General features: G+C 41.2%; 4 protein-coding genes across 6 annotated transcripts; 2 read left to right on the top strand and 2 right to left on the bottom strand.

Moving 5' to 3' along the window:
- The first annotated feature begins 251 nt into the window (after window positions 1-251).
- LOC112558882 (protein SGT1 homolog) lies at window positions 252-9,041 on the top strand. The gene is given in 14 exon segments (XM_025229621.1): window positions 252-324; window positions 412-460; window positions 1,417-1,507; window positions 1,756-1,825; window positions 2,040-2,110; window positions 2,339-2,392; window positions 3,290-3,318; window positions 3,884-3,957; window positions 4,180-4,276; window positions 4,479-4,560; window positions 4,563-4,582; window positions 4,757-4,862; window positions 5,711-5,898; window positions 7,667-9,041. Coding segments are annotated over 14 exon segments (1,059 nt in total). The 5' UTR covers window positions 252-304; the 3' UTR covers window positions 7,775-9,041.
- Window positions 9,042-9,618: 577 nt separating this feature from the next.
- Window positions 9,619-17,265, top strand: LOC112558878. 3 transcript variants are annotated; one of them, XM_025229610.1, is made up of 6 exons: window positions 9,619-9,697; window positions 10,678-10,782; window positions 11,078-13,979; window positions 14,309-14,531; window positions 14,844-15,043; window positions 15,625-17,265. In XM_025229610.1, exons 3-6 carry the CDS (start codon window positions 11,158-11,160, stop codon window positions 16,229-16,231), a joined length of 3,852 nt encoding a protein of 1,283 aa, XP_025085395.1. In that variant the 5' UTR covers window positions 9,619-9,697; window positions 10,678-10,782; window positions 11,078-11,157; the 3' UTR covers window positions 16,232-17,265. The 3 variants fall into 3 exon arrangements, with proteins under 3 accessions (XP_025085395.1, XP_025085394.1, XP_025085396.1); XM_025229609.1 differs by having other exon boundaries at window positions 10,675-10,782; XM_025229611.1 differs by lacking the exon at window positions 9,619-9,697 and adding an exon at window positions 9,725-9,834.
- Window positions 17,266-17,921: 656 nt separating this feature from the next.
- Window positions 17,922-19,898, bottom strand: LOC112558886 (RING finger protein 150-like). The gene is made up of 3 exons (XM_025229630.1): window positions 19,567-19,898; window positions 18,911-19,126; window positions 17,922-18,231 (listed from the first exon to the last, which is right to left on the bottom strand). The coding sequence occupies exons 1-3, from the start codon at window positions 19,754-19,756 to the stop codon at window positions 18,038-18,040; spliced, it is 600 nt and encodes a 199-aa protein (XP_025085415.1). The 5' UTR covers window positions 19,757-19,898; the 3' UTR covers window positions 17,922-18,037.
- A 1,140-nt stretch (window positions 19,899-21,038) lies between these two features.
- LOC112560764 lies at window positions 21,039-26,747 on the bottom strand. Its single transcript, XM_025232812.1, has 7 exons — window positions 26,066-26,747; window positions 24,966-25,663; window positions 24,428-24,646; window positions 23,682-24,005; window positions 23,337-23,495; window positions 22,802-23,088; window positions 21,039-22,420 (listed from the first exon to the last, which is right to left on the bottom strand). The coding sequence occupies exons 2-7, from the start codon at window positions 25,617-25,619 to the stop codon at window positions 22,240-22,242; spliced, it is 1,824 nt and encodes a 607-aa protein (XP_025088597.1). The 5' UTR covers window positions 25,620-25,663; window positions 26,066-26,747; the 3' UTR covers window positions 21,039-22,239.

Raw genomic sequence — 26,747 nt, 5'->3', positions numbered from 1 at the left:
TAAAGTTATGATCGAGTCGTCCGTCTCTCTTCAATTACAAGAGAAATTGACGTCGATTTTTTTTGTGTGTGTTTGGCATGAAAACTTATACCTACAAAATAAATAGGGAGCAAAAGCAAATTACCCCCTGGGATAAATCAAGTGTTACCTAAAGCCCCCGCACACTCACACAGTTAAAACCTGTTCGGGCTCAGACAGCAAAGAACAGCAACCTGCTATCAACAGATTTCCACGAGTTGCGTCCCTTACTGGCCTTGACTAAAACAAGAAAAGACAACTCTAGTGTTGTAGACTTTTCGAGAAGATGGCGATGGAACTGTTCAGGCAAGTCTGCTCTAAACTTTTTCTCGCGTATCCTGTGTGATTTTTGAGCATAACAAATTTGTGATAAAAAATCTTTTTTTTCTTCAGTAAGGCCAACGAGGAATACATCAGCGAAAACTACCAGCATGCAGTAGAGGTAAGGAATTTTGAGTCACATTAACGACAGGTGAAATTCAGTTCTAAAATCTGCATTGTATTTTTCTTGATCTGTTTACACACGTGTTCACCGTAGCAACCAGTATTGCAAAAACAGTATTAAAACAGAACTGCAAAGAAGAATTTACGAACAGTTTAGATCGTTGAAGTTAGTTGTCTGTTCCTGAATGCCAATGTAAAATGTACGATATATAACTCTGGAACATGGTGCAAACTGTGACATTATTCCTATCCATGTCTTATGTCATTTATTTTCCAGAAGATGCAAGTCGTAAAGCGTTAGCTAAAAGTCTGTTCAAATTCTCTCTTAGCTGTATGTTTTCTGATTCCCTGAGTGCATGCTAATGCCGCTATGTGCATTTAATGCGCAAAAAGAAGATAAAGCATTTACTACGCTGAAGAAACTCACCATCTTTATTTTACAGCACGTACAATAGCGTCATGAAAACCCACAATCATAAGCTTTAATAAACAAAAGTAGTTTCTCTGCACATGCATTTTTCGACGCCAAGAGCAGTGAGAAGGTTGGTGTGGGTTGTGGAACACAGAGGCTCCCATAAATGAAGGGGAGTGGAAATCACCAGACTTCACACTGAGTGCCATTATTAAACAGTTGTTAATAAACCAGGTTAATAGGGATATTTTAGGGTTTTTATATTATGCTGGGACCTTCCTAAGGATGTACCTGACTTCCCTTATGCTGTACCTCTTGTTCAATTAATGAAGGAAAAAAAAATATTTAGCACTAAGTCAAGCAGATTTTTTCCCTCAAAAGAAAGAGCCTCATCGTTTAGTAGAGTTATGGTTTTTAACACACAAGATAAATGTAATTGTGAGTGTTAAATTATAAAGAGATTTTTTTTCTCAGATTATTTTTGATTTTAAAATAATTTATAAGTCAATCGTTAAGAATAAATCATTAAAAATGTTTTTCAGCTATATACAAAAGCACTTGCAGAGGACTGTAACAACGATGATGTTCTGGTAAATCGTGCCCAAGCTTACTTGAAACTTAACAGATTTCAAGGTAAAATGGTGATTGCTTTCTATATGTGTATACATATATATGCATTTTGGAAAAACATTATCAGTTTTTACCAACTGTAAAAAATTTAAGACAAATTGCAATGGACAAATTATCTTTGTATAAACATGTTAAGAGGATTTATAAACCAGTTGTGGGGGAAAAAATACAGATCAGGGTGCATCTGATGATAATATCAAGGTTTTGATTCATGATCAGAAGAAATGCTTTAAAATTTTTGGGTTTTTCAGAGGCTGTTGCTGACTGCGATAAAGCAGTACAACTGAATTGTAAAAATGTGAAAGCCTACTTGCGTAAGGGGTGAGATGCATTATTGCTCATTAGAAGCAAATGTTTTCTTATTTTACAAAATAAAAAAAATTGTGTGTTTTTAACAAGAGAGTTTTGCTATTTCACATGTTTAACATTTCACTTTGAAGCAATTATTTAATTTATGAATAAATATTGCTGTATTTCTAGAGAATTTCTGGATTTTTATGCTTCCTTAGGAACTAATATTTTGACTAAATTGCAGATGTGCCTTTTTCCATTTGGGTGATTACAAAAAAGCACTCAATACCTTTAAAGAGGGTTCAGAAATTGAAGGTACTTTTTTCTATTTCTGGTTTTTCTTTATTTTTTTCTGCCATCTTAACTCTTCAGAATCAGTTAAAAAAATAGTGTTGATAAAAAAAAAAGCTATGTAATGGTACTTAGTATTGAGATAACTCATTTGAGGTTAAGGTCATGAACTTCTATTTATCAGAAATATATCTCAGGGTTCTATCCCTTTCTGTAAATTTCTTCTCCATGAAAGTTTTAACCATGTTTCAGGCGAGAACTCAGGATTTACAGACTGGATTGAAAAATGTGAGGTGAAACTAAAAGGTAACTAAATTGTTATCATGCTCTCATATGGTTTACTCTTGTCCTCTCTCTTTTTTTTTTTTTTGTACAGCATTCAGTTTCATTATTATGTTTCATGTTGAGTTGTATCCTTGCCATATTTAAACGGATACTTTTTCACACATATATAGTCTACATTCTGACTGCACCTTAGACATCAAGTGGCTGTGTACAACATACTATTATATTTTTTTCAATCAAATGTTACAGACTTGGAGGAAAAAAAAAAATCAATGATTATGCTAGCTGAAGCATTTTAGAATACAGCTATATGCATTAGATCATAAAGGAAAGGAATTTGAAAGGACCTTTAGAAATTTCCCATCACAACCATCCTTTCTGCATAAAAATAGCAGTTGAGAGAGGAAGCAATAAACTAGTACCTATTAAAATCAGTAGTATTATTGTTACATGCAGTATTTTCATCACCATTCATGCAGTATTCATTCACTTCATCTTGATGTATGACTATTTCAATCTAATAGACTATTAGAGGGTGACCATGTATAACTCTGTATATAAAAGACTTTCAGAATTACATCAGATATACCTTATTCTTTTTGGATTTACACAAAAAGTGCACTGTCAGGATGAGTTAAACTAGGAACACTTGGTTTCTGCTATTTTCATAGACTTCTTACAATTTGTTTTCTTCATTTTTCTCTCATATTTTTGGCAAGATTTTCCAAATGAAACTAGCTTAATATTGTCGTTGTATTGTGAATGGATTTTTTTAAAAATGCTGTGTTTCTCTAATTTTATGCTGTTATGGTTACTAATAAGATAATCCCTTGTTCAGTATACTTTTTTGTAGAAATATAACTATGCATTTTATATCTGATTCTATCAATGCATCCTATGCATTATCTGTCTTAACAGCAATGGAGTCTGAAATGGCCTCTGCAAAAGTAAGACAATCTATTGTATTTAGATTTTGTTTTTAAACTTTTATTTTTGCTTATATGTAACAGATACATTAGTTGAGTTTAAAAAAAATCAACTAAAGGCTTTATTTTATTTTTTTTAAAGGGGGGATGGGGAGGCTTATTGATTACCAGGGTTGATGGTTAGTGTCATGCAGCATGCTGGTGGTCTTATAATAATTCTCATCCCAATTCCGAACCTTACCAAGGGAGGCTTAAGCTTAGGAGGTTGATCATTGCTTCAAGAGAAAATCTCCAGCAAGGGTGTAAGCATCTATCAAACTACACAACAACTTAAAACTGCTGGGCATACCATCCAATAATAAATAATGTCAAGACGAATTAACTTATGTCTATACACATGTACCAAAGCTCTACATCTACATGTAAAATTTAGTTGAAAAATAAAATGCAAACTATTACCTTAAGAAAAGGTTGTCAACCTGATAAGCATCTTAATTGCAAGCATTCAAATTTAAATAGTATAAATTATGATGGTTTATAGGGAAACAAAATATCATAGTGTATTAATATTTTCTTCTTGTTTAAGACTAATGGTACAGGTAGTACTGTTGAAGGTGCAGTACCTGTCACAAGTCATTCTTCTTCGTCAAGCAGAAGAAGGTATGTCTTATCTGCTTGGGCTTTATGCTTTTTCTTTTTTTTTTTAAACTATGACAAAAAATGAATTTTTAAAACATTTCTTTCAATTACATCTTTTGAAAACATAAAGATCCTACTGAAAGTTTTGCATAACTTGTCTTTTAATGTTGTACAAAATGTAATAGAAATTTAAAAAAAATTATGATTTTGTGATTATAAACTGAAAAGGAAATATGTTTGCAGGTATGATTGGTACCAAACCCAGACACATGTGATTGTAACTGTATTGCAGAAGAATGTTAAGAAAGAGGACTTAATTATAACTGTTGAAGAGACTTCAGTAAGTTGTCTTTTACATTGATGTCTTTAATCTCTGTGCATATTATTATTTATAATAAATCATAAATCAGCTGTGATGCCTGGTCATGATTGGATTGATAACATCTTATTCACCCCTTCCCTTTCTCCCCCCCTACTTAAAAAAAAAAGCTTGTCATATTTTAGAAGGATTGCTTGAGCAGGCAGTAATGTTCATTTTGCAGTTGTCTTTGAAAATCCGATGTGAGGATGGCGAGATCAATCTTGATTTTCATCTTGCTCATCCCATCATTCCAGATCAGACTGTCACAAAATCTTGGCATCTAAGGTATGACTTTTCCTAGTATTACATTTTACCAATGGGGCTTTGTGTTCTCTGAACATCTCATGAATGCCTCTTGCTTTACAAAGCTGTCTAGCTGTCTTAACTCCTGTGTTATTTATGAGAACAACTACATGATAATCTCACAGGTTTGCCTTTTTTAAAAAAAAAATATTTCAGATAGAAATCAAGTTGAAGAAAGCAGAAGGTCTGCAATGGACGAATCTTGAAGGTGATGGACAGAGGTTCCATGTCAAGGTTCCATTGACTGGCACAGCATCTGCAGGTTTGACACTAATTTTTTTTCTGACTCGCATGACATAATGATTAGAGCCTAAAATAAAGTTTTATTTTTTCACTATGCAAAAGAGCATGATGTGAATTATTAGTGCTATTTATGAAGAACTGACTTCTTTTTCTTTACGTTATAAAGAATCACTAGACATAATATAAAGCTTAACATCATTTCCTGGTGATAAAGACAATTCAATAACAGTACAGAAACAGTGCAATAGTGAAACGGATTGGACAGTTTTTGCCTGATGACCATGGTTAATCTGGTTAATGAAACTTTGCAAGAGAAATACTATTAATCCAATATACTCGTGGTTCTCAAAGTGTGGTCCACGGACCACTTGTAGGCCGCATGCGTAAGTCAGGTGGTCTATGGCTGACGTCAGCAAAGTGACGTTTAAATCTCCAGGTATGCTAACTAGTCCAGTATTGCTTTCACATGAGCTTTAATTTTATTGATGCCCCATGCTTGCTTGCCAACTTAACTTATATCCCAGCGCGAGTATTGCATCATTTAACCGTGTCATCCATTATACTGAGTAACACTGTGCACTTCCTTATTTTTAATTTGTTTGTATACTTTGCAATTATGAAATTTATTACTATGTTACTGTTACAAAAGTGCATTTAGTTTTGAATTGTAATGAACCAAATTTGGCAATTGAAATTTGAAACTCATGGTACAGAGTGATTTTAGGCCTAGGTGGTCCACCATATTTTTTTACTTCAATGAAGTGGTCCGCGGTATGAAATACTTTGAGAAACCACTGAAATAGACTACAAATTTATTAGTAGTTTTAAGATTTATACCCCAGGCAAATAATACAATGTTGTGAACAGATGCAGAAGCAGTTAAGAGGTATCCATCTTCAAGCCACTTCACCCGCAACTGGGATAAAATTGAAAAGGAGGTAAAGGAAGAAGAGAAGACCGAGAAGCTGGAAGGTGATGCTGCTCTCAACAAACTTTTCCAGCAGATCTATGCAGATGGCTCTGACGAAGTTAAAAAGGCCATGATGAAATCCTTTGTAAGGGTTGCTCACTTTTGATAGATTAAAGCAAAGTAGTAAATATAATGCTTGATGCATTAAAGGGAAAAGCAAGGGAACTGGTATGTCAGACTCAAATGATTGATGCTGACATTCTGTATTATGTCTAATCAAAATTTCAGTAACGAAACAATTGTTTGCTTAGTCATCACACATAAATGCAAAAAGTCAGTGTTCTAAGATCAACGAAACACTGTCATCCTGGATTTGGATATTGTGGGGCGAAATTTTAAACCAGTGATGATAAGTTGAGCAAATTAGAGAAGACTGGGTTGAGAGAGGATAACGTTACAAAAAGTAATGTTGAGTTTCAGTGCAGCTACTGCATGTCAATATGTTCTTGTGGGAAATAATAGACATCTACCTCTACAAAATTGAAAAAATCCTCCTTCAGCATCACTCTTATTAAGACCAGTTATTCTGGCAGTAACATTTTTACATTTTTAAAGATCTTAGCACACAAAGCTAATGTTTCATGTATACCCTGTGCTTAGCACCTACCCAGCTTTCAGGATGCAAACAAGTCCTTTTACATCCTTCTCATAAGCCTTTCCACAGATTGCAAGCTTTCCACACGTCTTGCAGATTGCGTGATATAAATCAAGGTCATGCTGGTTAGTCAGCAACACTGTTAACAATATCAGCATTGCTCAACACTTTTCTTGTCAAATATTGCCTTCACAAAACTGCTGACACTACTCTAGCAATTCTTGATGCTTGTCCAGTGGCATTGGAGTGAGTTTTCTTTCATGAAATAACATGCAAACATCGAAGCCTTCATGAATCAAACCATAGCTCTGATTAAGACATGATTATAAGCAATTCATTTGCAACCCAAAGTTTTGATCAGGCATAATAATATGTTGATTTGTATAATGCTTTCCCCACCATTAAAGGAAGCTCAAAGTGCTAGGCATGACTGTCCACAGTTCATGGCGATTGATGAAGCTACAGTAATGTGGGAGAACAGTCTCATGTTGTAACTGTCCTAGTTAATACAACTTCTTTCTGTGCATAAGAGAACTTGCGATCTAAGTTTTCAAGGTCAATCCGTTTAACAACAACTTTCAGTTCTGTTGGTGAGTGCCGAGTGAGTGGTGATGCACTGTGGTTGTATCTTTATGACCTTTGTCTATTCTTATATAAAGCTGATAGACACAGGCAACAGTGTCAAACGGCATGATGACCACTTCTAAAGAAGATGACTGATGTTGCTGGTATCGATGCAACCACAAAGCAGAGGAAAACTGCATGAAAAGTTTAAAAAAAAGGGACTGACCTTTAAGATCTTCAGAAGAAACTGTTAGGCAGAAAAGACTGGCAGTCAACGGAAAATCTAAAAGTTGCTGAAGAAAACAAAAGTCAAACAGTCGTGGACAGCAGTGATGTAATGAAAAAAGCACCGGCCTACACAAATGGGCTCCAAAAACACGGCAAACTAAAAAAAAAAAAATACAAAAATTGCAGACAGCCGTCTCCCTCAAACCCACTTTGGAGCATCTGTCTTTTAAGCCTAACTGATTATTTCCCCTTTATTATAACTCCCAATATCATTTCTTTATAGGTAATATTTTATCTAGTGAAATGCCAACAATTAAGATATTTTACTAGAATATTCCGAGAAGTTGTACACTGTTCATTTCTCATGTAATAGGGAAGACTTGTATTACAGTAACAATCATTATAGTTACTGCTAGGACTATGCAACTCCTGGACTATCTCGGTGACATCACATTCTCTGTTGCAGACGGAATCCGGTGGCACAGTGCTGAGCACCAACTGGTCTGAAGTTGGCAAGGAAAAGGTAGAGGTGAAGCCACCTGATGGTATGGAATTTAAAAAATATGAGATGTAAGTCACAGAATAACCACATAAGGTGCAGCTTGCTCCAAACATAAGGACATCTTGAGCAAACAGGAGTGACAGTGCAGCTTACTCCAAACATACAGGACATCTCTAGCAAGCAGGAGTGACAGTGCAGCTGCTGAACGTTCCTGCTAATGGCATATTCCTTATTTTGTTTTGTGGTGATTCAGGGAAAACAGCCTTAGTTTTAGTTTTGTTTTATCAAAAAAACAGTTTTATAAAGCAGCATTGGGCTGTTTAAAGAAAGTCTTTATTGCTGAACTAGAACTATATTTGACAGTTAGCCATAAGAATGACATTAAAGTCATTTTCAGACTTAAATGTGCTTGAAAATGCTGATCTTTGTAAGGAATAATTTGTATATAATCTTGACATAAAATGTTAGAAGAAATGGAAAACGCATACTTAAGATTCATCAAAAACTTTGAAAGCAGGACTCCAGAATTTATTCTGGTTATTTGTGTCTGTCGCATTTTATGGTATTGTCATAAAACAGTCTTTTTATTAATACTTATTTTTCCCCACCATGGAAATATAAAATTTTGTGCAAAAACAGGTGACAACAAATACAAAACAATGCAAATGATTGTTGAAAGCTCAGTTGTTTGTCAATCAAGAATTTTGATTTGTGCAAGTGGGTTTTTTCCCTGTGCTTTAGAGGCTGGACAGCTGTGTTCTTCATGTTCTGTAAAGTACAAAAGTTGGTAGGTTGTGTTACTTTGTGTGGAGAGATGTCAGGTGCGTGGATAAATGTTTTAAACATCAGATACTCAGCATTAATAAAAAAAAAAAAATGAGTTTAAGATTATTGTTAGCTGGTGGTTTTTTTTAATAGCAGGAAAAAAGTGGCAGCATTTCTGCAAGGGGTTGTCGGGAATATGAAATACAGTGCATTTATGAAGAGATGTGATTTCATGTCTGACATTGAGGTTTAGAGACAATAGTGGTTGCTGACAGAGGATGTAGACTAGTAAAAATTATTCTGGGAATTCTTATCACAAAGATGGTTAGATCTTGTATAGATATTTAGAAGATATGACTTTTTCCCCTTTCTCGCACCCAGTCTATAAAGTAAATCTTTTCACCTTTAAGACTTAGAATTGTTCCATGGATGTTTCCTCCAGGAATGCCAATTTTGTGCTAAGGTTCCATATTTGAAACTGTTTTTTTTGTCATTTGAGGGCAATATAATGGAGAGCACATGTGAAATCCAGCTGATTATGTGATAAAATAAAAATGACAACTGGAGAAAAGCCTTTTTTAAACTTTTTTTTTTTTTTACAAAAAATGAGCTACCTAGGTTAAGAGACTGGATGACGTGAAGTGATTGAATGAGAAGACATGTTATCACACACATCAAAGTGTAGGTTACGCACTCAGGTGGAAAACCTCGATTTCTATCTCGAGTAACCTATATTTAGAAGGATTGCTACCCTAAAAACTTCCATGCTTTTAACAAAAGAATCACGACCCTTGCACGAGGACCTATTTTATTGCTCTGGCTTCACTGTGCATGATTCTCAAAGCTGCTTCTAGTTCCTAATCACCCCTATTGGCACTTAGGACCGCAACTACACCCCGCCATCGGACCGGTGCTTGGCGTCCCTTTACAGTTGGGTCCATCACGTCCATGTCATGCCAGCCGCCGCCGCCTCTCTGTGGACCGATCTCATCATTGTGAAAACCAGCTCCAGGATCGTTATTGTTAGGAGCAACAAGCAAACACTCTTAGAAACAACAAGCAAACAAACACTCTTAGAAACAAGAAGTAAAAAACACTCCATCTGACGTCACAAGTTACGAAACTTTTTGCTACAGATGACGTTTTACGACATTCATTTTTTTCGTCACGTTTGAACAGAATGTCTGCTGACATAAGCGGTTGACACGAACAAATCGTCTGCAAAATTGGGTAAGTGTTCAACCTGAAGTATTTAATTAAATAAAAAGCCTTAACTACTATCATACAGAAAGTCATCAGACTGCGAAATAAAGACTTAACAGAATATTTCACATCAAGACATCGCTGGGGTTGATGTTCAAAGGAGGGTGAGTACTGGTATCAATTGTTCAGTTTGCTTTGACGGCCAGTGGCCTTGAGGATGTTTTCTCTTTTAAGATTTCCTTTATATAAGTCTTTTGAAGTCTATGGTGATGATGTACAAGTAGGATTGTGTGCGTGTTCGTGTGAATATATTTCTAGATGCTGTGTTGTGATGCGTATGTATATTTATCTGTAGAACTCTGTGCATGTGTTTCTTGTTATCAGTTTTAGGGAGAGTCTGTGTAGAGGTAAACTCCATTTTGGGTATCTGATCTGAGAAATGGCAAAACATCATTATGCAATATTGAGATCGACAAGGAGGCAAAGAAGACAAAACCTTTCAGGAATTTGGCAAACACAACGCAGGAAACACGAGCGAGAAACAGAAACAAAGAACACAGTCACTTGATCGCAAATAACAAGAAGGAAAAAGAAAATAGAGTATTTATTGTAACCAGCTGACGAGTTGCTGTAAAGAACGCATTGGCACTGCATGAAAGAAATGCAGATCTCTTCGTCCATTGAACAGACAGCAAAAAAGCAGCTGCACGACCACAGTGAGGGGCTCAATAAAGAGCAATAAGCACCACGATATCCACAATGGGTTAAATACAGGACGACAGCTAGAAATGTCAGACAAAGTAAACATAAGGGGCACTTTCTTCTTGTGTATCTGTGGTGAATTTGTTCTAATTTTCGATTGAATTTATGAATATATTTACAGAAGTTGTAAGTCTGATGAAATCAGTAACTATTTAGGAGCATCAAATGCATGTTGGCTTATCTTTCTCTTGTTTTTTTGGTGTGATAACACTTATTATTATTCCTTTTGGCTTGTCTTCCAGTAGCACAGTTTCCGATGTGCTACCGATGTGCAGGACAACACAGAAAAGGGGACCTGTGTAGCATCCCATAAATACTCAGAAATATCGCCGAAACTACACCGTCCATAGGTAAGTTTTGATCAACCCCATGAGCTGAAATAAAAGCAAGGATATTTCGGTGTTTTCACGGTTCCTCTTTGACGGAACCATGTGTTTTTCTCCATAACACCGGGGTGAAAGTCTCAGGGATGAGTGGGTGAGGACTTAGATTGGGGGTGTAATATATGTGTAGTGTGTCAAACTCTTTGCTATAAGAAAAAAAAACCTCCAACTAGTTGCGGCAATACTACAGCAACTGTCCTGCATGTTAAAATGATTAGCCTCTTAAAGCTAGTCTTGACACCATGCTTCCCATCTTCCACAGCTGAAGAAGGAGTGGTTACGTCCCTGATCTTTGTCTGAAATCCGGATCCCAAGCAAGGCTCGTGGACGCAGGCAACAGCCATGTCTGTCGACAACAATACTCTCGATGATCCTGAGGATCCGCAACTGAGAGATCAAGCGGCAGAAGGTTTGCTCTGGTTTCCACCAGAAACAATGCGAATCTCTACGGTCGTAGTGCTGTGGCTCCTGGTCGTTGCAGGCTTGACGATGAACATGTTTCTGCTGTTCTACTATTTTCGCGGCAGGGGCCCAATACCATCGTTTCCGCATGTGCGGGTCGCAGTCAGCCTGTGCGTCAACAACCTTCTGTTGGTGACGGCCGCGCTGCTCGCAGCCTTGGTCCTCTCCTTCGGTCACGGGGAGATTAGCAGCATCGTGGGTGGCACACAGGCCTTCCTGGCCATTCACGTGGTTGTGCAGTCGTGGATGGCTCAGGTGATGTCCGTTTTCGTTTCCACCTCCACGGCTCAGAGGCCGCAGTCGGAAAAAATGAGCGGCAGGGACATCAACATTCCAAAAATATGGAAGGAGCAGACAGGAAACTACTCTGACGAGTCATCGTCATGGCGTGAAGGGGTGACCTGGAAGTCAAGACCGTCCCGAGAAAATGTCGAGGCGTACGGCAGAGGACCGAGTCACACCAAGGTATCAGTCAACGTCAGCCAAAGAAACCAAGAGCTAGGACCGCGGACACTAAAGTGGTGGCTGCTGTGGGCGTGGGTCTTGTCTATTCTGTCGGGCATCTCCCTGCTGTTGTGCTCGGCTCGGGATGAGAACAAGCTACACCGCACCTTCAACCCGTTCAGAAGAGCATACTTAGTGCCATCCGGCAAAAGTAACACAGATTATCTGGATGATGGCGACGTTTTCTTTGCGCAGCGCATACCACTGCTGCTTGTGATTCTGCCTGTTTACTTGGCCGGGACCATCGTTTTCGTTAGGTCCACCGTGCGCCTCAGGATGGTCCGCAGACTACAGTATCACCGACAGCGACTGGGTTTAGATCCCAGGGCCCTAGATCACATGTGTGTGCTACCTGGCAGGATCACGCCCCCGGATCTCAGGACACGAGAAACCCATTTAACTGAAGTACCTCTTTTACCAGTTTCTCAATCTAAGTCGTGCTCAATCTGCTCGGACGTAGACAGCTTAGAAGAAGACGGTGATTGGGCCAAGGAATCCAGAGGAAGAGAAAGTGCACTTGACGCTGAGGACGAAGTCGCCCTCAGCTGGGCTCGAGAGCACAAACGTGACGTTTGCGACGCAGCCAAAGACGTGACGCAAGCGACTGGATTTAGTTCTCGCTCTCCGTCCGGCCACTGTTGTCTGGAGACCAGTGGTGAAGATAATATCATGGAAGTAAGCAAGAAAGAAAATGGCCTGGTGGTAGAAGGTGCCAAAATCTGTAAGGATGATAACCAGAACAAAAGCCTAGAAGACATCGACAAGAAGATTAATCAAATAGAGAAAATCTTCAGTGATGTACTGAACATGTCTTCTAACGAAATGAATGATAATCGCGGGCCATCGGCATGGGACAAGGTCGAGTTTGCGTTTGCGGATGATGACGACAGCGATCAATGCACATCACCCACGGGTGATTACGCGGAAGATCATCAGCACAGGCATGAGGTGCGGGAGGAGGACAGTAAAGGAGCCTTAGATCTTCGGGAGCGTTGCAGTGGAACGGACTCTGAATCTGTCATAATATTTTCAGAAGACCACTTCTCGAAAGGTCCATGTGAACACGTCACCCAAGAGGCAGTCGACATCGCTCACGACGATCTCAGCCTAAACGTCAACCGAAATGCCGACGACGATCGAGACGAACACACCCAGTCAGGGGACCACAACAGAACGTATGAACACAAACAGGTTCAGAGGTCAAAGAGCTGTAAAGACGCTGTCTCCCACCAGCACTGTATAAAGTCAGACGACAGTTCAGACGACTTCTCTGAAAAAGCTGACCAGCAAGCCAAAGAAGTTTTAAGCTCTTCTTCTTGCACGACAGGCCAACAATGCAAAGACACTCTTGACGGCCAGTGGTTGAAGAACAGTCTTGATGGTTCTTCCGATACGTCCGCTCACAAGTCTAATAGTTGCCAGGAATCTCCTTCCAACATAGCCGGTCAGATGTCGGACAGCTGTCCAGACGTTTTCTGCGACGATCCAACTCGGGAGAAAAGACGCTGCGAAGATGCTGCTTTCACTGCACGACCACAAAAGATAACAAACGACCGACCTAGAAGGCGTCTGGGCACAACAAGGAGAGGGTCGAAACATTTATTTGCGTACGATGAAGAATTTCTTGATAGGAGTCCCCTAAAAACCTTAAACAAGAAGGATGTTACTTCGATCGACACAGAAAATGACGAAAACTTCTACTATTCCAGGAATGAAACTGGTTCCTATAAGGTGAACACGGGTGGCTTTCACGTTTTTCAAGACGGACTGTTTTCGAAAATCCGAAAAGACAACCCAGAACAGATTGAGAACCAGAAGCCAAAGATGCCGACAAATAGTTTTGCTCCAAAGCTGACAAAACTGTCGTTCTCAGGTTTGACACGCTCCCGCAGTGAACAGAAGTTCAAGAAAGGAGTTGGCAGGAGCACCAGCGTCGGGCTGCTGGCCGATCCCAGTGTTAGGGCCCAGGCGATGGCCTTGCTGAAGCTGACTCACCCGACAGCCGTCGAAGGTTTCGACGACAACGTCAACGCCAGCAACAAGCGGCTGTCGCAAAGGAGGCCGGGCTTGCGGATGGAAAACGAAAGGACCTCAGACACGGTGGAACCTACCTCGTTTCTGGACGAGGATGTCAGCGCTGATGACCTTGACACATATTCACTTTCCTCAGGCGGCGACTTAGGTATTATCGACGACAAGTAAGTTTTTGTTCACAACGCTGAGTAAGAAATCTTGCATAAGATTCTTGATCATTGTTCATTCTGTTTCGCAGATGGACTGTATATAATGTTATATTGAACTGCGAACTGTTTGGATTGATTGGCTGGATTCGATTCCGGTGTGCTTCCTCGCTTCGGCACTGACCTTGAGTTGCAATGACCAAACTGACGATGACCTATTTGCGGCTTAATATAATAAAATGATAATATAATATTGTAATTTTAATATTATAATATTGATAATATAATTGCTTTGTATAAGTTTTCATAGGATGATGATGATGATGATGACGTCCATTTAACAACAGGTTATCTAGGGGGCAATCCACATGTGCACCCAGACATATGTACCCGAGAGCTCCACAGGACAGGAGCACCTCGGCGCTACAGCACCGGAATATTGACAGTGGACACATACCAGGGTCAAACACCCCGGTTACAGACACCTCCTCGGGTAGATCCAGAGAAAGCACAAGGACGGGAAACGCGATGACTATTGTATCCAGTAGCATGCATCACTTCACAGTTCAGGTCTGTATTTGAACACATAATCCAATCAACCTCAGTTCCTGCAATCTTCTACCTGGATTGCTCCTTCTTCTTCTTGAATCTTCAACATTTTGCGATTATGAATAAATTTAGTATCTTTAATTGCTCTGAGAACTGCTTAGTAATTATTACATAAACCTTCAGGTTTGAAGCTATCTTCAGAAGGTCTTGGAGTTTCCATTTTTCTCTGTTTTCCCCTTAAAAATGCACCTTCTTCTTACTCTGTGTGTGTGGTTGTGTGGTTGTGTTCGTGCGAGCGTGCCTGGGTTCGAAAATTGGTGCACGCATGCATAGGGTCACCCGACAGCTCCATCCGAAATGCTGCCGGTCGGCTGGTTGCCCCAAAGACATTCGCAGAATCACCAGATTTGGCAGCAAAACCACCAGCAACAGCAGCAAAAGCAACATCACCGACATCGACCACCACTTTCCGTCTTCAGGTCCCGTAATTGGTTGCGGACTAACAAACGTCGGGGCTATGAGTCAGCACAGAGGTTAGCGCCATCTGGGAGAGCGTGAAGTCACTATTTTAAACTCATTGAGTTGGCATCACGCTGTGTGGGTTCTTTAAAGACCAACCTGTTTGGTTTGCGTTTTTTTGCAGATTTCGGTAGATGTAGACGATATACAAAATGATATACTACTCAAAACAATATTTTCTGCGTTATCAACTGTGAGAAATTCGTTCGAAATATTTTTTTTTATTGAAGTTGTTGTGTGGACAAGCAGTCAACGTAAATTTGATGACAATCCAGTTTGGTCTTGTGCATGCTCAGTACAGCAGTCACGCAAAAAAGGTCACTGAGTCCACAAAAAATGCGTGCAATTGCAACACATCCATAACGACAAGGCAGATGATGATGATGATGATTATTATTATTGCATGTTGTCATATAGCCTGATACGAGTTGGTTGTACTAGGGTCAATCAGAAGCATGCGATTGGTAATCGAACCATCGATTAGCACAGAGGAAAAAAGATTGTTTGCTAAAGCTAACTGTTAATCGGCCAAGGAAATTTCCAGTTGTTTTTTTTTTCTAACCATCATGGTTTCACTAAATTGTTCTTTGTCTAGGTTACTGTTTCCAGATGCATCCAGAACTAGAGAAGAGATGCTGGAACTGCAAGGAGCCGCGATGCAGGAAGATCTAAGGGACGAGATCAGCGCCAGGTCACGACGCGGATCTGGCGCAGAAGGCAGCGCCGTCTGGAACTACGTTGGAGCAGCAGCTGCCGCAGGTGAAGGTGGCGACGACGCAGATGGGGAAGTGCTGCCGCCGCCCTTTCCAGACGACCTGGACCTCTCTGACTCGGACTTGGCCGAGTCGTGTGCGTTCTACCCACTCAGCCATCGTTCCTCGTCGTCGTCTACCCGCTTTGGGCCCCAACGCAAGGGTCTGCAAACCTCGTTGCCACGGACGATGCGCAAGGGGTCGGTCTCAACAGGTTATGCGCATGCGCGAGTGGATGAGCTCCTGCCCTTTTCTCCGGCGTCCCACCCCTTCCAGAGGGCTACATTTTCGTCCCGGCATGCACTGGCAGACGTAGCAGCGATAATAAGAAGAGGTGGAAGGAGCAGTCACCGCTTGCAAGGAAATCCGCAGGTCCGCAGGAGGTCAAAGAATTCAGCCAGGACCTCACCGGCGCCAACGACAGCGATATGGACACCGACAGCAGCATGACGGACTCACCGCGGAGGGGAAAAGTGATGACAGCCTTCTTCAAAAATCGCGACGGCGTTTGGACAAAGAAACTGGGACGCGGTGATGACGGCGGCTGCTTGTACACCAGAAGCAACAGCGCAGCGGGCGACAATAGAGGAGATGGTTCGGAGGTCGTGTTCTCGGGAGTGGTCCTCCATGTGGTCATCTGCATGCCCTACGTCCTGTCGCTGCTGCCTGGTCTGCTGGATGTAGCTAAACCCCAGGATCGCTTGTTTGCCTTGGCTATCGTGCAGATGCTGCTGTTCTTTCACGTCGTGGTTTTTCCGTTGTGGCTGTTGGGGCGACAAGGGTTAGTCTGGCGCTGCATGTGACACCCTACCATATCCCCCAACCGTAACAGCTTCGTACTGCCGGTGGCCGTGTAAGCAACATTTATCTTTTTAACCTGTTTGCTGATTGCGTCCGGCGTGGAATCCCACGACCGTGTACTTTATGGTGACGATTTATGTAATTTGCTCGAATAGAAAAACTAATCCAGCTGCGGAGGCCGATTTTTAAAGGGTTAAACAAACCGATGCTCATTTCAAATTATTTCATTTTGGATTTTGTTTTCGGAAAATCAGCAACTCAACATTCTTCAGTGCATGTCACACAGCCTATCCTTCATTCTATGTGTGATGTCCTGATACACGCGATAACGCCATACAACGATTCTCGTTCCTCATCGTAGACGTGAGACAAAACTCTCCTGACAGGTATTTTATTTCCAACAGCACTACGACCCCCAAATAGCTCTGTCGTTTCGAAACCAAAAGGTTGCAAATCAGAAAAGTTCTGATTTTGCAGCTAAAATATGGAAGGAAAGCTGAAAATTTGTCCAGAGAACGTAGGATAGACGGCACATGGACGTCCACTGGCTGATGAGTTGAAGGGACTTTGTGCTCCTGTTGTTAGGACAATATGGCAGTCATTTTATTACTTAAGTACTTCCTGTTTGCTTTCAGACCGCTAATTTGTTTTTAATAATAATAAATTTCTTTTTTCCAAAGCAAGTTTGTGTGTATGTTGACAATGCAGTTCTTGATTGTTTTCCATACAATAACCTTTCATATAACAGATAATACATTACAGTTTATGTATAAATTTAAATTTATCACATTAATTTGAAATAAATAGAGAAAACCTTGTGCTGGGGGAAGTAATGACAGCGTGAACTCTTTATTGTTCCGCTAAAAGACAGGAGTTGGGAAGCCTAAATGAACTTTTTTTCTTGATATTTCTCAAATATTGGAACCATCTGTGGGCGATTGTCCCCCTTTCCAGGCCATCAAATAGTTCGTCATTTACTGCAGCCACCTTTGAAATACTTTGTACACCAGAAGCGTAATTATGTGCCCAACGAGTTATTTCGCTTTGTGGCTAAAGACTAAAGTTATCAGTGAGACCGTACGAAGAAACGATGACATAATCTTTCACCGACTTCAGGTGATAGGCATGTGTATGGCTAAAGAATATGAGAAGAGACGAGGACATGAGAATTTTCCGCCGATGTCAGGTACACTGGCGGTGATCTTTACAGATCTCTTTCTCTTACAAATACTATTCATCCAGTAGAAATAGAAAGCACGCGCGCACGCACACACACACACACAGACACGAACCTCGACGCCTGCATACATAACATTCAAAGAATTTCATAAACAAACACTGACCCATAGAAATAAACGATTTTAGCATTTTTTCAAACAGTTGGAAAAGTAAAGGATTTACACAACAAGCTTGAATTTGTTTTCAAGATAACAGCTTTATCGAGGCTCTGACTGCTTATCCGATGCTGACTAAAAGGGCAATGATACAGACGATGAAGGAGGAGAGAGCGGAGGAGATGATGGAGGTACTGCTGTTATCCATGGTGAAAGCAGCTGTGATGTTGACGTGCACGTGGGAGCCGGCGTCCACCATCAGCGCCAACCTGCGACCGACGTTTTGATGCACGAATACGTAGACCTCGTCGTCAACTGGAAAAAGCAGAAAGGTTAGGGTAGATAAGTGCTGGATGTTTGTCTAGCGCCAGGTTGGGAGTCACGTACAAACATTGCCTGTTACATGTCGTGATCAGCCTCAAACCCAAATCCCAACCATGAGCTAATCTAAAGCTTTTATCCAGTCATAACCTTTATCCATAATCTAACGCTAACTTATTCAGTAACTCTAGACGTACACTTCTCGAGATAATGAGGTAAAAAATAATTTTTTAAAATCTAACAGACAACAATCAGAAAAATAAATTTAGAAAAAATAAGCTTCAGCCATGTTTTAAAGACGAGTAATCCTGTAATCCTGATAAAAGAAAATGTGAGGGCGGATCAACCTAGTCACGTGGGAAGACTCATAAATTACCATTTTGTGCAACTCTGAGCAGAAAAAGATGAGAGAAAGAAAGAAGCAAAATAAGAGGAACTATTATGTGAACTCTCTCTCACACACACACGCACACACATGCACGCGCGCGGAGCTAGAAAGACAACAAAGTGAACAAAGTAAGGAAACAATAAAACATACTTTTAAAATTATAAAATTAAAGCAACAAAACGTGTACTTTGCATTTTTCAAATTACAAGGGAAAATGTGTATATTCTGAAATCCTAGAAACGTAAAAGAGTGTTACTCAGAAATTATTGGAGGGAGGGAACTCACTGCGGCTGATGATGTTGACGATGTTGTCGTTAGCTTCGAGGTCATAGACGATGACTCCAGTAGCGTTGAACTGCTTGGTGGCGATTCTTATCTTCTGGGTGAACATACACTGACCTCTTTGAATGAGAGCGATCCAGTCGTGCGAGGGCAGAGTGTGATTGTAGTCGGTGCAGCCATGACGTCCTTCATCTGCTGTTCGCACGTGGACCAGCATCCCTAGAATGACCATACATCTGCTTAAAGAGGTAACGATAATCTGATGAAGTAGTTTGCACGTGGACCAGCATCCCTAGAATGACGACACATCTGCTTAAAAAGCCGACGATATTCTGATAAAACAGAGTCCACGCGCCTTCAACGAAAACTCTTTTGTTATTTTGAAGAAAGTATCGGCTTTTCTATTTTCTTCATCTTCTTACCAGCAGTATGTGAATGTTTGCTAGAAGCTTTCTAAGTTTACTGTAGCAGAGAGAGAAAAAGAGAGAGAGAGAGGGTGGAGATAAAACCGTACCCAGCAAAAACGAGTAGCCACTTTTATTCTTTTTTTCCATCTTTGTACTAGTAGTATGTGGATATCGTTAAAGCTTTATATAAAGGGACGCTCAAGATTTAAAGGACACACAGTACAGTCAGTTACCAGGATGCTTCAGTCTTACCAGACACCGGGTTGGTCAGGCTGCGAGCCCCGTATATTCCCGTAAAACTCTCTGTCGTCTGGCTTGGACCGTGCGGCGTGAACACATGGATGTTCGCCTGTCTGTTAACTTTCTTGTCATCGTCGGCTGATGCAGATGAACCCAGCAACACGATGACTGAGAAGACGAAGATGCTGGTACAAGGGTTCATTTCCAATGCTGCTTGGTTCTTTCTGCTTCCTCAAACCGTCATCTGAAAGTAAAGGAAGATGTGTCGGGCTCTTTCTCTCACCTCTTTCTCTCCACGATGCCAAGAGGATAGAATTCGGTCTGTCATGTGCCGCTCACAAGACATTATCAGCTTATTAAAGCAGTCACTGATAAAGCGGAACGAGGTCTAGGGGGGATGACTCGTAACAACTGAGTGAGTGATCTGCCCTGAGACAAATTTCATTGGACATGCGCAGAACTAGGCTGGCATTGTTCCTGACGCCATTTTTGACCTGTTGTCTCTGTATTGTCAACAAATCCCTATTGTTCTCTCATTAATTTGGAAACAGGCCATACAAATTAGTTTGGACAATAGGTGCCAGCTTGCTTTAGTCTCATTTTCTTTCACTAATGACCCCTCAAACACCGAAAAGTGTGACGTAGCTTCTTTCCCAGTTTTCTGCATCGGAGAGAGACAATGCCTACAAATGAAGGGGAAGAGACCCGAATAGGATGACTATGGTGTGTCACGTGACACACAAGTGGGATGCCGAATAGACATTCTGCACGGACGTCACGTAACTCGACGAATGTTCCCAGGCTCGGTGCATCTGTCGACGATGTCAATGCGCATGTCCTGTACACACTGGCTTTGTAACACGCTAAAAATAATTTTAAAATCGAAATTTTTCTGGAAACAAATTCAAGATATTTTCTGAAGATAACTCAGTTTTCTATGGGTTGATTTTGGTATCACTGCCGCCTGGAATGGGTTCACGCATCACGCTGAATGAAACCAGACTCCGTAGCCAGCAGGTCTTATCTACAGATGAGTGTAAGCTGCAATGAGAAAAAGAGTCTAAGGTCTGGACAGTGTGAGACCCAGGTCATGGCAAGTGCCCCACATATATATCTATGGATGTTGTATATATATTTTTTATTTTTATGCCATGTGTATCTGCAGCAAAGTCCTTTCACAACTTATTTATAACGGATTTTTTAAATGTTGACTTTTTGAAAAAAAGCGACTAAGAGATATGATGTCAACTATTGTTATTGTTGATTATTATTATCATCATCATCATCATCATCATCATCATCATCATCATCATCATCATCATCATCATCATCATCATCATTATTATTATTATTATGTGGTGGTGTCCATTAGGACTGACGAAACCAGGTGTAAAATAATCTGTATTTATAACCACAAAGATTGTTTCCCACAAAAGGTATTTATTCGGTGTAAAGTATCCAACATATATTAACGAGGCTGTAGATTCATCCCAAGGTGTTTATTTGATTCAACACATAATAACAAGTTTCCAGTTACAATGTGGAGTCACAACTGGTCGTCAGTTATCTCACTTGACGTTAATGCACGTGGAAGTAACGATATTTTTTCTCTTACAAATTATCTGGCATGAACATACAGGCAAAATGGCCGTCATGACAAGTAGTAATGAGTGTATTTTATCACAGGCAGCCATCACCTACTACAGAAAATTCAATGGTGATAAGTAAGAAAAAGTTAACTAGAATAAATTATTATATACAAATTTCATTTCCTTCAACTAGTCATTTCACCCTAGACATTTTTTTCAGGAACATGGATAAACTAAATATACATATTTAAAAGATTTCTTAAGTAAAACACATCACATGCTGAGCTCGAGCTTAACAAACATCTTACTCAGGACTAAGAACATCACAAACTGTCAGTTAAAGTAAAATGCAGTATTAGTGAGAATGCCCAGGTTTTCTCCTTTCCAGTGGCGAGAGATAACTAAGGTGAATCAGTTTGCCAAATACTCATGTTGTGTGAAGTGTCGAGTAGACTGGCTTTGTGCTCAACAAACAGATGCACTTAGCTACACTTAGCTACACTTAGCTACACCTCATGTACCTCACCTCTGAATGTCACATCTAGTGAAAGGCTGTTGACATCAGTTTAAATCTAGACATGTCAAGTGGCAGGAACTTTTTTAACCTGCCTTTGAAATAATTTTATCACGCCTTTCACTTTGATGTCAGGGAGACAGGTGTGCACACTGTCCTGCAGATGAACTCGGGTTTTCCTCGAAGATGAATGTTTTCATTATTGAGTTCACACACACACAGCCTATGAATCATTGTAAATAATATCTTATATGTTTCTGGTGTTACATCAATGTTTAAACATAGACACGAAAAACAACGACCTATATATGCATGTATCACACACTCATTATTTCCATAATATTTGAATGATACAAATAAACTGTTGAGCTGTTCATGTTTCGGCTTTCAACAGACAATAACAATACTGTCAGGTGAGTTGGTGGCAAGTAGCTGATGAGTGGGGATAGAAAGACACCGGGATGGTTACAATAACGATGATGATAATACTTTTGATAAGCAAATGGACATGTAGTTACACTTCGTTAGTCTGCTGAATGAAGGGAGAAACGATACTATCTCTCTCTCTCTCGGTAAATCCGGTCATGCGCGGATGGTGAGGCGGATGTCGGGACTTTGTGTGTTGTGATAGGATTCCACTCTTCTGTAGAGTAAGAAGTCGCTGCCATTGACAGCTGTCCACCTGCCCATCGCGTGCACAGGTCCTTGTAGGTCGCTCTGGAGGCTGTCCGCATCCGCCTTTCCGAACTCCACAAACATAGACCTGAAAACAAACACGTGACGTCAGAGAGTGAGTTTATCTTCTTTTATGCGATAGCAATGCTTGACTAGTGTAGCCTGTGGGTTGGTGGAACGTTCCACCTCCAGCCTACTCGGCTTGTATGCCACTCCTATTGCAACCGACCGTCACCAGTAAATATTCCTCCCACCTGATTTATTTTTTAAATATTTGTTTAACGCTTGTTTCTTTCAAGCCGAGCAGTTGACTGTGTGCCTACACATCTGTGTGGCCGCAGGTAACTCAGGACACCTATCCTTTCAATTATCCAGTCTCTTTAATATTCAGGGAGAGGGCACACTTTTCTATTTTCGTAATTCAAAGAGGTGAGCAATGCTGCCGCTGTCGGCTCAGTTTGTGACGTACCTGAAGGTTGCAAAAGGTCCTGATGTCGATGGGCCAAATTGGACATTGTTGACGTGCAGAACCGTCTCCACAGGTGAGTAGGTCAAGGTAATGGAGCACGAGCTGCCGTCGTAATAGGTCAAGGCCATGCTGAGCGTTGCTGGGTCGACTTGGATGGTTCTGATGGGGGCTGATGGCCGTGGGTCGGACACCTTTGACTTTCCGAGGAGAATGGAGGTGCCGAAGGGAACCCACTGTCCTTGGACTGGTGAAGATGGGGGTGGAGGCAGCAGACGTACGTTACCGTCCTGGATTTCAACAAAAGTACATCTAAAATGGCGGCGTGAAGGGTCGTTTTGTAAATATATTCAGCGTCATGCATGGACGGATGGAACCCACATATGGGCGGCATAATTACCTATAAAAAGTCCCCCAGAAGCTATTTGAAAACCAAATAAACTGTGTAATTCTCAGAATACTTCTAAAAATACGAATTTAATTAAATTTAATTAAATAGGTATGCACTAAGACAATATATTGCTGCTCTTTAACTCACCTGGTAGATGACTAGCAGTTGTTGAAAGCCTCCTTTACTGTTCCACGGCGTAGCCACGTAGAGAGCGAAATAACTGAAGTCTGTGAAGTATTTGTTGCCGACCTGAATGGTGAGAGACTCGCCAGCTGGCTTCCTCCACCAGAAGTCCACATCAAAGCCCTGCAAAAGAGATGCGAACATGACAATGGTCCATAACATGTTTTTATGATACTGCCAATAGAAAAGTGTAAGCAACAAATCAGATACAAATTTATTGTCTTAAACAAGAACTATTAACAATATGGCTGAGAAGAAACAGCACAAGCAAGTGCAATGAAGACGATGAAAATGGTGAAGAAAGATTACCTGCAGAATGATCGCGTCGTTTGAATACATGACAGTCGCTGTGTCCGGTCTCATGGAATCTCTTCTCAGCTCCATCCTCTGAATGATGACGTTTTGACTAACGTACACGTAGATGACATTCGGTTGGTTACCCGACCACGTCATTTCCGGGAATGTCCACTTTCTAGACACAGAGTAGTCGGAGGAGAACTCATCTAGCACCTCCTCCTTTCCGTTTTTCCGGACGAAAGCTACTCTAATCCTTGCAGTTGACCCAGCAACTGGGACAAAGGTCGCCTCCAAGATGGATCGAAATTCTGCGTCAATGAAGCCGTCACTTATTCCCTGTTTGAATATCAAGAAACCAGAAGAAAAATGTCAATGGATGTCTACTGAAGAAGAGGAGACGTTCACGTGGTATCTGGGAGAAAGAACTGGGAGCTTTTTGATTTCAAAGTTATAAAGAATAGAATTCAACTAATTTTACTCGTACAATGAAGTGCTTTCTCTTTCAAGTTAATTTCTAAGGCAGATGCCAAAACAGTAGCTTAACACATAAAAACACAAGTGAAGGCCAAACATTCTCTAGTTTAGGAAGCTATGGGGAAAGCTGGCTGGTCAATGGGTTTCGAGCCGGTCGTGATCATCCCTTTGGTCCCAAATGGCGTTAATATAATAACTCGGTTTTAAATTTTCTTTAATAACACTAGGACAATAAATGAATGAATGAATGAGTGAATGAATGAATGTGATGTCATGTGACTTGCCTTAAGTGTGAAGGTGATGGCGATCTTGTCACTATAGATGATATCATCGTAGCTTGTGGTGGACACAGTCACTGTGTTCGTCTCGTTGCCCTGGGCGATGCTGCCGTTGTCGTTGGCGCGAACGTCCTCCAGGTGCCAGTAGTTGGACTGTAGTCGAGGGCACGTGCTGAAGTCAGGCTCTTTGTAGTCCTTGTAGCTTCTGTACAAGGGGTTTGTCGCCTGTAAGCAGTTGAGTTGCTGATGTTACTTAAAGGCTGACTAGAGACGAATATCTCAAAGTTGATGGAAGAACTCAATGCCTTAGTTTTGCTACAAAAATAGTTTACAATGAAATAAACTCACGCACCTGAAAATAAATCAAGCTTGTGACATACACGTAAAAATCATCCGGAACGGTTTTAGGAATTTTGTATTTTGTTTAAAATTTGTAATCGGATATTACGATATCTATTCACCTCAGAGAATATCTAAAAGTCCGTAGAAAGTTTCTAAAGGTTTTAACAACATAGTTCATCGTAGTGGCTGTTGCGTGTCCTACCGTGATGGTGTAGTTGACGACAGAGTCGTGGTACGCCGCCAGGTGTACATTGTCCTCCTCGGGGCAGGTTGTGACGTAGCTGTGCTGCTCCACGTACCCGGATTTCACCCGCTCGTTTGTGTCTGATTTGCCGATCTGCGGCTCTCCGGCCAGTGCCAGGCTGCAGTCGAACGTCTTCTGGTTGAGGAAGTCGTCGTACACCGTGACGTCAAGGCAGTCCACCTCCACGCCGTAGGCATCCACCTGGGAGAACTCCACCGCCAGGCGGCGAAGACCTTGTCCCAGGGACACGTTGTACACCGTCTCTTCACGCATCACTTCCCAGTTGTAGCCTCCCTTGGATTCAGCGAAAGTCAGGATGGAGCCGGCTACGACATTGTCCACCTTGACCTTCACTACGTCACTGCCGCCATCGTTAGAGTACCGCACGGTGACGTCAGCGAGGACGGGTTGGTAGAGACAGACGGGGAAGATGAGCTCCTCTCCGGGTGTGATGCTGTACACGGTCCTGCCCCCAGATGCTGATGTCCGGAAACGAGTGGCGTGGGTCGAGAGCAGAGACTCCGCTTCGAGACGAAAAGTTGCGGTCGAGTCGGCAGGTGAGGGACAAGTCAGCAGCAGGATCGGAATAATGCTCTGAATGACGTTTCTCATTTTTTCAAACTTACTTGTTGACAACAGAGAGAAAAATACTCAGCCTGCACCAAGGAAAAAAAAAAACGTGTATAGAACAGTAATAAAAAGTGAAACCGGATGCAAAACATTTTCAACAAGTGGTGGCTGCAAATCCATGCAATACTCAGTAAACATTAGTTCTTTACAGCTTACGCGAAGAGAAAGCTCAGTAAACACCTCCCAAATGTAAAGAGCTGATGGAAAAAATATGAGTAAAGTTATAAATAGTCTTTTTGAATCTCTTCCTTTTCCCCAATCTTAACGTCTACACTCGATTAGAGAATAAACATCCTGTTCACCAAACATGAAAAATCAACCAAATAGACATTACTCATCGAGAAATATGAATGTTTTTCTTCTTTAAGCGATGCTAGATATTCATGTATAAATATATAAACATATCACATTGAAAAACTTTGTCATACTATGGCGGTGCACGAGCTGAAGTCTCTTCTAGACCAATCTGTGGCTTGCGGGTCTTCTCCACCCGCTTTGGTGCTGTGAATGGAAGGTCCACCTTTTATAGAATTGGGAAGACTGCGTCATAGTCTGTCCCTGAAGGTATGGCTCATTTGCGCACTGGAAAGAGGTGTGATCAAGTAGGTGTGATCAAGCAGACGCCTTTTCCCGGCTGACCTGCTGACCTGCTGGGTCTCGCGAAGGTGCGAAGGTGCTCTCGCGCATCCTGAACTCAAGAGCGGACGTCATCAACGTCTCGAGGTGGGTGGTATGGAACTAGGAGAGCTAACGTCTACACAACACGAGAGTTGTCAGGTAGGTGGGGTATCGTTGAGCATAATGTCTCAAAACATTTTCGTGTCGCATGTAAATTCCATAAACACCAACAGCAAAGGTGAGAGTGAGACTTCAATTTTTAGACAATACATTAGCAGGACTGTAAACAAACCGTTTACTCTTTCCACCCCTGGACTCAATCTTGCAAGGGATGGAGGCAACAGTCTGGTATCAAACAACTGGACTACGGGCGTTGCCAGGATGACATGGCCTCGTCTAGGTTAGGTCCGCTCCTGTGAAAAAGCGAACATGTCAGTAGGGCGGCTCCTCCTCAAATAAGCCGACGACAAACGTCATGGATGGCTATCCTCT

This window comes from Pomacea canaliculata, linkage group LG3 (assembly GCF_003073045.1).
Source record: "Pomacea canaliculata isolate SZHN2017 linkage group LG3, ASM307304v1, whole genome shotgun sequence".
In the NCBI taxonomy this organism is placed as follows: domain Eukaryota; kingdom Metazoa; phylum Mollusca; class Gastropoda; order Architaenioglossa; family Ampullariidae; genus Pomacea; species Pomacea canaliculata.
This window is presented reverse-complemented; position numbering and strand designations above follow the sequence as displayed.

Bases quoted from the DNA above. Each gene is read 5' to 3' on its own strand.
- LOC112558878 (XM_025229610.1), top strand. From the start codon at position 11,158: ATGTCTGTCGACAACAATACTCTCGATGATCCTGAGGATCCGCAACTG. The intron at 13,980-14,308 runs GTAAGTTTTTGT...ATTTAACAACAG, and splicing joins TTAGGTATTATCGACGACAA to GTTATCTAGGGGGCAATCCA. The intron at 14,532-14,843 runs GTCTGTATTTGA...ACGCATGCATAG, and splicing joins TGCATCACTTCACAGTTCAG to GGTCACCCGACAGCTCCATC.
- LOC112558886 (XM_025229630.1), bottom strand. From the start codon at position 19,756: ATGAACCCTTGTACCAGCATCTTCGTCTTCTCAGTCATCGTGTTGCTG. The intron at 19,127-19,566 runs GTAAGACTGAAG...TGGTCATTCTAG, and splicing joins CCTGACCAACCCGGTGTCTG to GGATGCTGGTCCACGTGCGA. The intron at 18,232-18,910 runs GTGAGTTCCCTC...TGCTTTTTCCAG, and splicing joins CGTCAACATCATCAGCCGCA to TTGACGACGAGGTCTACGTA.
- LOC112560764 (XM_025232812.1), bottom strand. From the start codon at position 25,619: ATGAGAAACGTCATTCAGAGCATTATTCCGATCCTGCTGCTGACTTGT. The intron at 24,006-24,427 runs GCAAGTCACATG...ATATTCAAACAG, and splicing joins CCATCACCTTCACACTTAAG to GGAATAAGTGACGGCTTCAT. The intron at 23,496-23,681 runs GTAATCTTTCTT...TCTCTTTTGCAG, and splicing joins ACGACGCGATCATTCTGCAG to GGCTTTGATGTGGACTTCTG.